The 13,502-nt window shown below is 44.0% G+C and overlaps 1 protein-coding gene across 6 annotated transcripts in view; it reads right to left on the bottom strand.

The window, feature by feature from the left end:
* KIF16B (kinesin family member 16B) overlaps window positions 1-9,701 on the bottom strand; it is a 447,597-nt gene extending 437,896 nt beyond the window's left edge. For 5 of the 6 annotated variants that reach the window (XM_023731419.1, XM_023731420.1, XM_023731418.1 and 2 more), the window contains exon 1: window positions 9,495-9,652. In XM_023731419.1, coding sequence (XP_023587187.1) covers window positions 9,495-9,541 — 47 coding nt within the window. In that variant the 5' untranslated portion in view covers window positions 9,542-9,652. Of the gene's footprint in view, window positions 1-9,494 lie in introns of all 6 variants that reach the window. The other variant, XM_004376454.1, reaches the window with a different exon arrangement.
* Window positions 9,702-13,502: the final 3,801 nt, after the last annotated feature.

Here is a 13,502-nt window from a genome sequence, read left to right as displayed (position 1 = left end):
ACAATGTTCTACATTCTACCTTGGTGAGTAGCGTCTGGGGTCTTAAAAGCCTGTGAGCAGCCATCTAAGATACTCCACCGGTCTCATCCCTTTGGGAGCAAGGGAGAATGAAGCGAACAGGATACAAGGAAAAGATCAGTCCAAATGACTAATGGATCACAGCTATCAAGGCCTCCACCAGACTGAGTCCGGTACAGCTAGATGGTGCCAAGCTACCACCACTGACTGCTCTCGCCAGGATCACAAGAGAGGGTTCTGGACAGAACTGGAGAAGGATGTAGAACAAAATTCTAACACAAAAAAAAGACCAGATTTACTGGCCTAAAGGAGACTGGAGAAACCCCGAGAGTATGACCCCCCAACACCCTTTTAGATCAGTGGTGAAGTCACTTCTGAGGTTCACTGTTCAGCCCGGGATTGGACAGCCCCATAAAACAAAACGGGACTAATGAGGCACAGCAGTCCTGGGACAAGGGCTAGAAAGCAGAAGGGGACAGGAAAACTGGTGATAAGGAACCCAAGGTTGAGTAAGGACAGTGTTGATGTGTAGTGAGGTTGTTAACCACTGTGATAGGGCAACATGTGTACTGTTTAATGAGAAACTATTTTGTTCTGTAAGCCTTCATCTAAAGTGAAAATAGCAGCACAACTGGAAGAGCGCAGTCGATGTCACTGAACCGTGCACGTAGAAATTTTTGAAATGGTGTATCTTTGGCTATGTATAGTTTGACCCAAAAAAAAAGGTCGAGATGGGAGAGGGTTGACATGTCGTGGGGTTGTTAACCAATGTCATAAAACAACATGTGTACTACTGTTAAATGAGAAAAATTGTTCTGTAAACCTTTACCTGAAGTACAATTAAAAAAAAAAAATGGGCAAAGGATATGAACAGGCACTTCACCAAAGAAGACATTCAGGCAGCTAACATATACATGAGGAAATGCTCATGATCATTAGCTGTTAAGAGAAATGCAAATCAAAATTACAATGAGATACCATCTCACCCTAACAAGGTTAGCATTAATCCAAGAAACATAAAATAATAAATGCTGGAGAGGCTGTGAAGAGACTGGAACACTGTTACACTGCTGGTAGGAATGTAAAATGGTACAACTACTTTGGAAATCAATTTGGTGCTTCTTAAAAAGCTAGAAATAGAAGTACTATAGGATCCGGCAATCCCACTCCTTTGAATATATCCTAGAGAAGTAAGAGCTGTCACACAAATAGATATATACACACCCATGTTCACTGCAGCACTGTTCACAATAGCAAAAAGATGGAAACAACCTAGGTGCCCATCAACGGATGAATGAATAAACAAATTATGGTATATTCACACAATGGAATACTACACAATGATAAAGAACGATGAATCCATGAAACATCTCATAAAATGGATGAATCTGGAAGGCATTACACTGAGTGAAATTAGTCAGTTGCAAAAGGATAAATACTGTATGAGACTACTATCATAAGAACTCAAGAAAAGGTTTAAACACAGAAGAAAACATTCTTTGATGGTTACAAGGGTGGGGAGGGAAAGAGAGATGTATTCACTAACTAGATAGTAGGTAAGAATTATCTTAGATGAAGGGAAGGATAACACACAATACATGGGAAGTCAGCACAACTGGACTAAATCAAAACCTAAGAAGTTTCCCGAATACAACCAAACCCTTTGAGGGACAGAATAGCAGGGGCAGGCATCTGGGAACCATGGTTTCAGGGGACATCTAGGTCAATTGGCATCTGGGGTCTTAAAAGCTAGCGAGTGGCTATCTAAGATGCATCAACTGGTCCCAACCTACCTGGAACAAAGGAGAACGAAGAACACCAAAGACACAAGAAAAATATTAGCCCAAGAGACAGAAAGGGCCACATAAACCAGAGACTGTATCAGCCTGAGACCAGAAGAACTAGATGGTGCCCAGCTGCCACCAAGGACCACCCTGACAGGGAATACAACAGAAAGTCCCTGATGGAGCAGGAGAAAAGTTGGGTGCAGAACCCAAATTCTAGTAAAAAGACCACACTTAATGGTCTGAGACTGGAGGAACCCCAGAAGACATGGCTCCCAGACTCTGTTAGCCCAGAAATGAAACCATTCCCGAAGTCAACTCTTCAGACATAGATTAGACTGGACTATAAGACAGAATACTCGTGAAGAGAGTGCTTCTTAGCTCAAATAGATACATAAAACTAAATGGGCAGCTCTTGTCCAGAGGCAAGATGAGAAGGCAAAAAGGAACAGGAGCTGGTCAAATGGACCCGGGAAATTCAGGGTGGAAAGGAGGAGTGTCCTGTCACATTATAGGGAGAGCAGCTAGGATCACGTAACAATCTGTGTATAAATTTTTCTATGAGAAACTAACTTGAACTGTATACTTTCACTTAAAGAACGATAAAAAAAAAAATTAAAAAAAAAAATAGGTCATTCTTCCACTTAATAAGGTCCAAACCCGTTGGGAGTCACCTCTGATTCTTCTGCCTTGCTATCCTGCTGATTGGTCTTCAGAACATCTTTGCAAGAACAAAAATCAGAATATAAAACCGTGTATACATTATGTTCCCACACAGAGGAAAAAAAGTTTGAGTAGTTATCTCTGGATCATGGAATTATGAACAATGTGTGATTTGGTATCTTGTGTACACTTTTCTGCAGAGCATGAATTTTTTATAAACATACATTACTTTCACAATCAGAAATATAATGAAAGCTTCTTCAGGGTTCTGTTTTTGAGTTTTATTCCCTGACTATGCCCTTTCCTGTGACAACTCCAACTTAGTCCAGAATCAACTCATCGCCGGTCATGTTTCAATTTTCTTTACGGTCTTCCTGCACTGGTCTCTGCCCACTCAGACAGACATCTCTGAGCCACGGGGTCTCGCATCACAGAGTAGTGGCAGGAAAGTCAATTGGGTAATAGCGCAGAAAAGGCACTCAGCACAGCACTTGGCAAACAGTAAATAAATGTTCGCTGTTGCTTTATGCTAGTATTATTTCCCTACACTGCTATTAAGTGAAAGTTCTTAAAACACTAGTTGGCATATGACAATATCCTGTTTTAAAACCATCAGTGTCTCCCAGGGTTGAATAATAATAGCCGATATTTACAGAGCCCCTACCTTTGAGCTTGGCAAGTGTTATTCATTTGATTGCTATTTCAGCCCCATCAAGGGGAGTGAATATCTCCATCTTACAGATGAAGAAACAGAAGCAAAGAGCAGTTAAGTAAAATGCCCAGCACAAAGCCAGGAAATTGCAGAGCTGGGATTCAAACCCTGTTTCGGTCTTACTGTCCAACAGAACCTTCCATGATGACAGACAGGTTCTTTATCTGTGCTGTTCAATACGTGGCTATTGAGCATTTGAAAATCTGCAATGTGATTAGTGTGGCTGAGTAACTAAAGTTTTAATTTCAATTCAAATACCCACATGTGAGCAACCGCTACCATATGGGCCAGCTCAGGACTCTGGAGAATAAAAGCCCAAACGCCCAGGCTTAACAAAGAAAAGGCTTCACAATACTGTGCCTACCTGCCTCTCAACTAATTCTTACAGTCTAAATCCCTGGTAAGCTGTACACATTCCTACTTCCTAGCCATCCCCTGCCCTCATCTCACCTAAGTCTTCTGTATAATGAAAGGGCTTTAGGAATTCAGAGTAAGATAGACTTGGGTTCAAATGCAGATTTCGCAGTGTCCTGCTTATGTGGGCAGGTTGGGCAGGTTGTTTCAGCCTTTGTTCCTGGTCTGTAGAATATGGTGAAAATTCTATTTCAAAGCATAGTTTGTGAGCCCTTCGTGATATTCTCTAAATGACAGCTACTAATACCTGTTTAGGCCTCAATTCATACTCCACCCCCTCTAAGAGGATCAAGGCAGCCCTGGACATCTTTCCCGCAGCCTAGAAAATCCCCTAGAGGCTCCATCTCAACCAGTTACTTATGTGTGGTATGTGTCTGCGCCTTCTCTGCTACTAAACCAGCAGTCCTTTCAGGCCAAGGGATTTTGCATCAGTAAGCCCCATGGCAGCAAGTCACCACAGAAAGTGTTCTTGAGGGGACTGGAGACTGTTCAGCCCAGCATCATTATCAGAGGGGTGTCAGCTTACCATCGGTAAAATGGGGAGAAAAAAAGACCTATCAGTCTGCTGGTGGGAGGAGGAAAGGAAGCTGTCTGCGTGAAGAAATGACCCCACAGTGCCTACTACATGGGAGTCTCAACAAATGCCTACCATCTTTAATAAAAGAAATGTCTGTTGTCATCATCACAGATCTAAAGAGAATAACAATGAGCTATTTTCGCTTTGACATTACTTTGCTCTTGAAATGAGAAGACTTCAGAACACCCTAACAATATCATTCCCAGTCAAAATACCACTGGCATTATTTTTCCTTCTTTTTCTCTCTTGAACTTAGAAATGACACTGAATTCCACCTGACAAACTAATCAGCAATAGGCTAAGAACTGCCAGAAAATGAAAGAAATGGGGCAGACTTGCCTTATCAGATAAAAAGGCGCATTATAAAGCTATATATACCTGGTGCCTCACCTTGTTTTGAAATAAAGTTACAGTGATTAAATTGCAAAAGTAACAGTAATATCAACCTCTGATCTTTATGGAGCCACAGGGGTGGAGCACTTTCTCTACATGCATTATCTCAAGTGAACCTCACAAAAGAGTTTTTCAAACTGCCCAATGCAACTCCTTAGTGGGTTTTAAGGTAAATTTAGTGGGTGCAGGAATAGTATTTTTTAATAAAATAGAATAGAGTAGAACAGAAAATAAAAGGGTGAATTGCATGGGTAAGAGTAGACACTTAATGAATTTTTTCACATATCCACAGAGTGGGAACTTGAAGCGTTTCTTACTGTGAATTACACTAAAACATATTTGAAAAAAAACCTCTTGCTTTTTAACAACTTTATAAACCAAAAAACCCGTTGCCGTCGAGTAGATTCCGACTCATAGCGACCCTGTAGGACAGAGCAGAATTGCCCCATAAGGTTTCCAAGAAGTGGCTGGTGGATTAGAACTGCCTACTTTTTGGTTAGCAGCTGAGCTCTTAACCACTCCACCACCAGAGCTCCGTATTTACAGGTACAGGGTTATGTTCAATTATTATCTCCATTTTATGGATGCAAAAACTGAGGCTTAGAACAATTGAGTCTCTTGCTCCTGTTTACCCAGACTGAAAACTGACAGCCGGGGTTTGAACCCAGGCAGTCGCCTTCGGACTCTGACCCTCTTCAGCCCAGCAGGATAGAAGAATTATCTAGTATTCTAGCCACATAGAAAAACCTATATGAAAAAACAAGCATGCTGAACCAATGTAAACAGACAAATCAGTACATAAATTATTATTTTATTGTCATTTTGGAGGAAAAAAACAAATTCGATTCTGTGAAATTGTAAAAAATGAAACGAATAAGAAAGAAAAGACTGGGCATAACACCAATGGAAGAAATCACAAAGAAAAAGGTATACAGTTAGAATACGTAAATGTTAAACTTTTGCCAATAAAAAGTATGAACCAAATTAAATTTCTGAGAACTTTTTACTCATATTAAAAAACATAGCTGTGACTGCCCTAAGTTATTTATGTTTCTCAATATGTAAATGCATAACAATAAGTCTCTACCTCCTGAGATTCCTGCAAAAGTTAAATAAGATTCTGTAAGTGGCCATATGGCAGAGAGGCTGGCACACAGCAAACTTTCAATAAAAGTAGCTGCTGTTACAGTTAAGCGCTCGACTACTAGCCACTCAGGTCGGCTGTTCGAACTCATCCAGAGGCACCTCAGAAGATAAGCCTGGAGGTCTGCTTTCTACAGGTCACGACCTTGAAAACCCTACGGAGCAGTTCTACTCTGCACACATGGAGTCACCATGAGTGGGAATCACAACTAACAACATTACGATGATGCAACATAATCGCTCTTTTGCATTTGAAACTACTACTTCTGCCACAGAACGAAAGCCACAAGGTAGTAATAAAAAACAAATAAGCTCATCACATCTTGCCCTGAATCAAGCACTGAGTGTTCCTTACCAGAACAACTGGTTACCATTACCACAAGGACTCCTAGCTCAGAAAGGCAGCCAAACTCAATGCCCCACCACCTCGCATCCCATCATCTATGAGCCTGACTGCAGCACCCGTCCTCAATTCCCAAACACACCAGACTTTTCTCTCCTGTTGGTTGCTCCCCCTTTCCCCAAATCTGCTCTACTCTAAAAATTAATACTAAAATATTATGTTAACTTCCTTCAGTCTTCCTCCACAACCAACTGAAACATCTTTCTCCAATGCCAATGACTTTTAAGTAATTTTTTTAAATGACATAAACAAGTTTTTAATTATCAATTATAAAACTATTCATGAGCAAACAAAAATCCGAACAGTAAAAAGGAAAAAAGAAAGCTTTCCCTCTTCCTCTAACAGGTTCTTCTTCAGTTCCTCTCTTTAGCCACTGTTAAGTTTCTTATGAATTTTTCTCTACAGATATAATCGTGTATGTGTGTGTCTAAGTATATACACTTTTTTTAAAACACACAATTCTAATATACCACACGTGTATATGTGTGGATGTCTTGCTTTTCTCACTTAATCCCCTATCTTGGAACTCTTTTAAGAGCAATGCATTCTAAGTGCTGCATAGCGTTCCACCAAAAAAAGTCCATAATTTATATAACAAACCCTCCAACTGAGTACATTTAGATCATTTAAACTTTTTTTTTTTTAAACAAAACAATGATGCAACAAACATTCTTACACATACAAATTGGTAGGTAGGAATATAATCCATATTATAAACTCCTAAAATTGAAGTTCCCAGACCATAGATTTCTAATCCTGACATCTACCATCAAATTTCCCAACAGGAAAGTCTCAGAGGTTCTGACCCTTTACCCTCCCAATAGAAAAGTGTCTATTTCACTACTCCTTCAGCAGTACTTGATGTTCACTTAACATTTACCAACATCGCTAGTAAAAAGTGGCTTCTTATTGCTATCATAATTTGCATTTCCTTCCTAATGAGTTAAGTCGAGTATTTCTGGTTGACTATTTGTATATCTCTTTTTTCTTCACTGTCAATTTTTATACCATTGAATCTCTTTGCAAGGTTACTTGTCTCTAAGACGAAAGCCATTGTCTTACTCTCCTCATCAGGGCACCATCTCAACAACATTTAACACCAACCACCACTAAGTCCTTCAGGAGACACCTGTCCCTTCTCTGCAACTGTGCAAGATTTCCAAATGCCAATACTCAAGTTACCTCAGACCTAAGCCCGTGTTTCCAACAGTTCCCTGAACTCCAGCAGAGAACGGAATGTCCTTCTGGCACCTCAGAAAACAACCAGGCTCAACATGCATACAGTACTCTCTTGAGCTGGACATTGTGTGCTTGCACGTGACAGCTATTACATCTCATGTAACTCTATATATCTAAAACAGAACTTACCAACTTCATCCATCTACCTTCCCCAAACCTCTTCCACTTCCTTGAGCATCAAACCTCAGTTAATGGCTGTACACTCTTACCCCTCCTCCTCCTTCCCATTCAGTGAGCTGCCAAATCCTGTAAATTCTGCCAGTGAACTTTCTCAGTGTACATGTTGCACCTTCCCACCTCCACTTCTGGCCCAGAACGAGGCTTCTTTACCTCCTTCACCAACCTGGTACCACCAGGGTTCCCTGCTGAGAGCACAAATATCATCATGTCAATCTACCTCCTCAAAGCACACGACTTCCAGACATGCTTCCTGCAATCCTTCCATATATCTGGGCTGTAGGCCTACACTGGCAAGGACTGCACTCCAGCACCACTCACAGCCAGCCTTGTATTTTATGAGTCATGCCAGTCTGTAGTCGTTCCCTCACCAGACAGTGGGTTCCTCCAAGATACACACCAGGCTTCACTCCCTCTGTCCTGGAGACAGCACCCAACACAACACTGTGCCTTCGGCAGGTACTTGGTAAATGCTTTCTAAAGTTAATCAATACAAATATTCTAGCACATGCTCATTTATTCCAAAGAAGGAAAGGCATCTCTATATACATGTAGATCCATTATGTTAAAAATAAATAAGTAAAAGTTTTTAAATCATTTAAATGACTTTAGGGCCTGGCTGAGTGTACATAGGAACACATATATTTTCTTAGGGTTTACAAAAAAGTCAAACCCCTTCCCTAAACAGCTTCAGAAATAACTCGAAAATAACAAAAGGACTGATTTCTAAAAAAGCACTGGTTTCCAAAGATTACAAGCCAAAATAATGACTCCCTACTTACCAATATGGATTGACACAATAGTCACAACAATGAGCTCAAACATATCAAAGATCATGAAGACGGTGCGGGGCCAAGTAACGTTTCATTCTGTTATACATAAGGTCACAATGAGTCTGAGCTAACAACTTGCCAGTAAAAGAAACAGATTCAGATGAGTCAAATACGGTGTCTAGTTCTAGCAATCTCTTGATTTTCATCTCCTGATGCCCCAATCAGCTGTCAGAACCACCAAACACTGACCTCCACAAAGCGACATTGCCTAGATGGAAAGGCCATATGGTAAGCCAAAAGTCCAGCAACCCCACTGAGAAGCCAGTAAAAACAAACGGCCTAGTGTGAACTGCAATTATCAACTCAGAAGACCCATCCCAATTAGGTCTACTTCATTATTCAAAGTTAAACCAAGTTTAAAAAGTAACTTTTCCAAAGCATCTCTTTAAACCAGTTAATTATAAAGGGCTCACCAAAAAGGAAGCACGAATTATTTTTCAGTGACTATAGTTAAATCATTCTGAAAAGCATTACTTTGTTGAAATGTATAACAAGATTAAGTTCTAAATGTGTTTACGTCTCTTCTTTCTCTTAACAGCAGCATATTTCAAACACATGTGCTCAAGTGACTTTTTTTTTCCCAACAGTCAAGAAGTTTGTCGAAGTTTTCCCACCCATCCTTTAACCTTAAGTGATGAACTGCTAAGTTACTGATCAGGAGTTACGGTCAATATCAGGACCCTAACTCGAAATCATCTCTAATTAGGAGATTAAAATGTTGCATCTTTAATAGTTTAAGAGCTTCTTAGTTGGCACAAGTAATGGCTTCGCCTGACAGCTTGAGGTGCCCCCACTGCCACTCCCACACTCCTCTCTGGAAAGATTTTACTTCTGCAGGGAGTAGTCCCTTTATGCTTTATAAAGGGATACAAGCAAACCTCCCCAAGTTAATGGCAAGGGAAGAGTGTGTAGGAATTTTCTGCATACACTTATGAACTCTACCCTGAATCCCCTCCAGGACAGCGTGAAAAGCGTAGCAAAGCAAGAATTCCACCAGGACCCCAGAGGCCACAACCCGGGACAAGTGGGCCAGGGGTCCCGCCCCTGACACTCAAGTCCAGGCTGGTCTTGGAGCGGAGCTGGAGATCCCTCAGGGTGGGGGTGCGGCGAGGGGGGCGGAGCGAGCGGCCCCACTCACCTGCGATTCATGGGCCGGACCCTGACGGCCACCTTGACTGATGCCATCGCTCATCCCGGCCTGGCCCACGCGGGCTCTCACCGGCCCGGAGCCCTGCGGCCGCCAGCGACTCGCACAACTCTGCCGGTGACTCCCGCCCACTTCCCTCCCTGCCTCACTCCCTCAGTTCGCTTCCGGACCTGGCGTCTCGCGGCAGCCCCACTAGCCAGGCCACTGAGCATGCCCGGCGCGGCTCCAGCCCGCATGATCCGCGCGCCGGGGTTTGGCGGCCGCCGGGAAGCGCGGAGGGCGGGGCCGGGACGCTTGATGTGGCCTCCCCGGGTCGTCAAATCGACAGCAGCCCGGTTGCTGGCAGTGGCCTGGAGATGTCCGAGTTAGACTAAGGTGTTTTCAGGAAAGCTAGAGCCTTTCTCTGTCGCCGGACTACCTGGGAGTAGGGGATCCAACAATTTAGGACCAGAGCTAGAATCACAATCCCAAGGGTCGAATTACCCCACCAAAAACCAAACCCTGCCATGGGGTCGATTCCGACTCATAGTGACTCTATAGGATTGAGTAGAACTGCCCCACAGGGTTTCCAAGGCTGTAAATCTTTACAGAAGCAGACACCCACATCTTTCTCCCTGGGAGTGACTAGTGGATTTGAGCCGCTGACCATCCGGTTAGCAGCAGAGCTCTTTCAAATTACGCAAAACACAATTTTTCAGCCCTTAACAAGGACCTGGCTTTACCCCACCATAGATTAGTTTACCCATTTTACAGACGAAGAAATGATCACAGTTGGTTAGTGAAGTCGAGCCTTCTCTGCTGTTCCAAGATGGTCCAAGCGTGTGTTTGAAACTCATCGATTCAGGGACACTGAGAAATGAAATCAAGTGGGTACTGGATGTTTTAAATGCAGGCAATTTCTGAAATCGCTGAACTGAGATCTTAATTGGACTTTTTTTGCACTTGTGTTACAGTTTAGTAGCGTTAGTTTTTCATCATAAAGGTTTTAGTTCGAGTGGGGACAGTGGTTATCTCTTTAAGGCTTAGGGCCTCTTTTCGTGACCCCCTGCCCCTTCGCCGTAGAACTTAAATCCATCCACTTCTTCAGTCATTCATGCATGCACCCATTTGTTCCTGCGTTCGTTCACACACACCTAGAAGCCACTTTTGAGGTGCAGGGTTACCTGCAAGTCACATTAACCAAGGCTCAGCAATGCCTTCCTCCTCCTGCCCCTTTCAGAGCCACTCAGCACAAACATCACTACCACTGCCACCCCTAGCCCCAACCTCTGCAGCTGACAGGAGGGGCAGCCAAGCCCAGGAAGTACACTGCCCCGCCCAAGATCAGTAAGTGAGATTACCTGCTCAATCTGGGCCCAGGACCACAAAGGGATGCCCGCCCCATCTCGTCAGCTCTGGTATTTCCGCAGGGCACCCAGCTAGCAATCAGCGGCCATATTCAAATAAAGGGTACAGGATCAGGCAGGAGGGGCTTCTCCTCCAGAAAGCCCAATTTTAGTGTGGACCACAAGGAATCTACACAAGGCCCAGGAATGAGCCCCAGCTCCAAAACTAACTGGCTTTAGGAGTTCTCCGGACTCCATTTACCCGGCACCTCTGAGGCCTTGCATCATCTGCAAACAAGTCCATGGAATTTGTAATGCATGAAGGGAAAGGATGTCTGCAAACACGTGACCTATTCAAACCAGGTATCATTATTTCAAAATCTTCCCTAAAACCCCATGGCTAACCCGTCTGGGGCCCTGGGGCCCTGGTGGCTCAGTGGTTAAGAGCTCGTCTGCTAAACAAAAGGTCGGTAGTTCAAATCCACCAGCTGCTCCTTGGAAAACCTATGGGAGAGTTCTACTCTGCCCTACAGGGTCGCTATGAGTCGGAATCGACTTGACGGCAACGGGTTTGGTTTTGGGTTTTCATGCTCCTGGAGCTCTGAAAACCCTGGGCTTTCCGGCTTTCCAGGCTGAGCGCTGGGTGCGGATCCCACCATTGGGCTGCGGGAAAACTCGGAGGGCCGGAGTCAGGAGCTAGCGAGCAGATCAGGCATGCGCGGTAACTACGGGTAGGTTTGAGGCGCCGCGAGGGAACCGGCACGACGCCGTCGCCAATAGGGCAGGGGCGGGGCCCACCGTATATGGAAGCTGCGTGGAGACAAACAAAACCCCTTCAAGGAGGGCGCAGCTGGGCGGGGTTGGAACGCGCCCCGGAGGGTAATGGCCGCTCCTACTACGGATCTCGGCCGAGAGGTCGGGATCACGGTGCGCAGAACAATCTAGGGGTTCACACCCCAGCAAGGCGAAAGCAATTCTTTAGGACAACAGTGTTAAACTTTTAGGAGCAGATCTGACTTACTCGTTAAAGCGGTTTTCTGTTTGGGGGTTTATTGGTTGGTTTTATAGAAGATTTATGCATTCATTCGTTCCTAAATTTATTTTCAGCAGCCTAGCACATAGCAACAACACATCCTTGGGAGCCCTGGTGGGAGCGTTTGCTACTTAACGGAAAGGTTGACGGTTTGAACCCATCTAGCGGATCCTCGGGAGAAAGACCTGGTGATCTGCTCCCATAAGGATTCCATAACCAAAGAAGAAGCGCTTGTGGATTCGACTCATAGCGACCCTATGGGACAGAGTAGAGCTGCCCCAAAAGGTTTCCAAGGAGCAGCTGGTGGATTCAAACTGCTGACTTTTTGGTTAGCAGCTGAGCTCTTAACCACTGTGCCACCAGGGCCCCTTACCATAAAGATTACAGCCTAGAAAACCCTGTAGGGCAGTTCTGCTCAGTCACATGGGGTCACTATGAGTGGAAATCAAGGGTACCCAATAACAATAATACATGCTTAGGGGGTGGGGGACAAAGCAGTGCTCTGCAAACTTTAATACTATGTTATGAATCACCTGAAGATCTTGTTAAACTGCAGATTCTGATCCTGTGGGTGCGGGGTGAAGGCTGAGATGCTGCATTTCTAACAAGCTTCAGGAGTGTGGAGGTTGCTGGTCCACAACCCACACTTGGAAGAGCAAAGGGTTAGAGGATTTCTAAGCAAACTGTGCGTGTTTTGAAATACTAATAGTGGAAAACACCTATAGGGGCTATTTAATGTAGGTTCCAAAGTGTCAGTGGATAAATTTCAAGAAATCTTTATCAGTTATGTATTGCTGCGTAACAGCCCAAAATTTAGCAGCTTAAAACAATAACCATTTATTATTTCTCACAATTCTGCAGATTGCTCATCTCACTTGAGCTAACTCATGTGGCTGGGGGCTGGGAGGCTGACACCTTTTTCATCCCCAAAAATGTTAGACTGTGTTTACTGAAGAGATAAAGCAGCCTTCCAAGAGGATGAGCCCAATTCATGTGCTGTTGGAGTTACTTTTGCTTATGTCTCATTGGCCAGAGGCAGTCGAATGACCAAGCCCAGAGCCAGTGTTGGAGGGGCAACCCACCAGGAGGGCGCATTAATGGAAGCCGATAGAGTTAACAATAAAAAAAAAGTTGCGTGGAGTCCATCCAGACTCAATGCGGACCCCATGTGTTTCAGAGAGCTGTGATCAGTGACTGCTGGTCTATAACCAGCAATGGCTGTGCTCTTTTGGAAGTAGATCATCAGGCCTTTCTTCCCAGGCGTCTCTGGGTGGTTTCCAACCCCCAACCTTTAGGTTAGTAGCCTAAACCAAAAAAAAACAAACTTGTTGCCTTTGAGTCAATTTGCACCACCCAGGGACTCCAGAGTAACAATTACCCCATTGCCATAGAGTTGATTCCAACTCATGGTGACCCCATGTGTTACAGAGCAGAGCTACTCCACAGGGTTTTCTAGGCTATAACCTTTACAGGGAGCCCTGGTGGCACAGTAGTTAAGAGCTTGGCTGCTAACCAAAAAGTTGGCAGTTCAAATCCACCAGCTGCTTCTTGGAAACCCTATGGGGCAGTTCTACTCTGTCCTATAGGGTCGCAATCGAATGGACTCCAAGGCAACAGGTTTGGTTTTTAACCTTTCCAGAA

The sequence above is a fragment of the Trichechus manatus genome, unplaced genomic scaffold (genome assembly GCF_000243295.1).
Source record: "Trichechus manatus latirostris isolate Lorelei unplaced genomic scaffold, TriManLat1.0 scaffold00042, whole genome shotgun sequence".
Classification (NCBI taxonomy): domain Eukaryota; kingdom Metazoa; phylum Chordata; class Mammalia; order Sirenia; family Trichechidae; genus Trichechus; species Trichechus manatus.
Note: the sequence above shows the minus strand (reverse complement) of the source record. Positions and strands in the feature narration are given on the sequence as shown.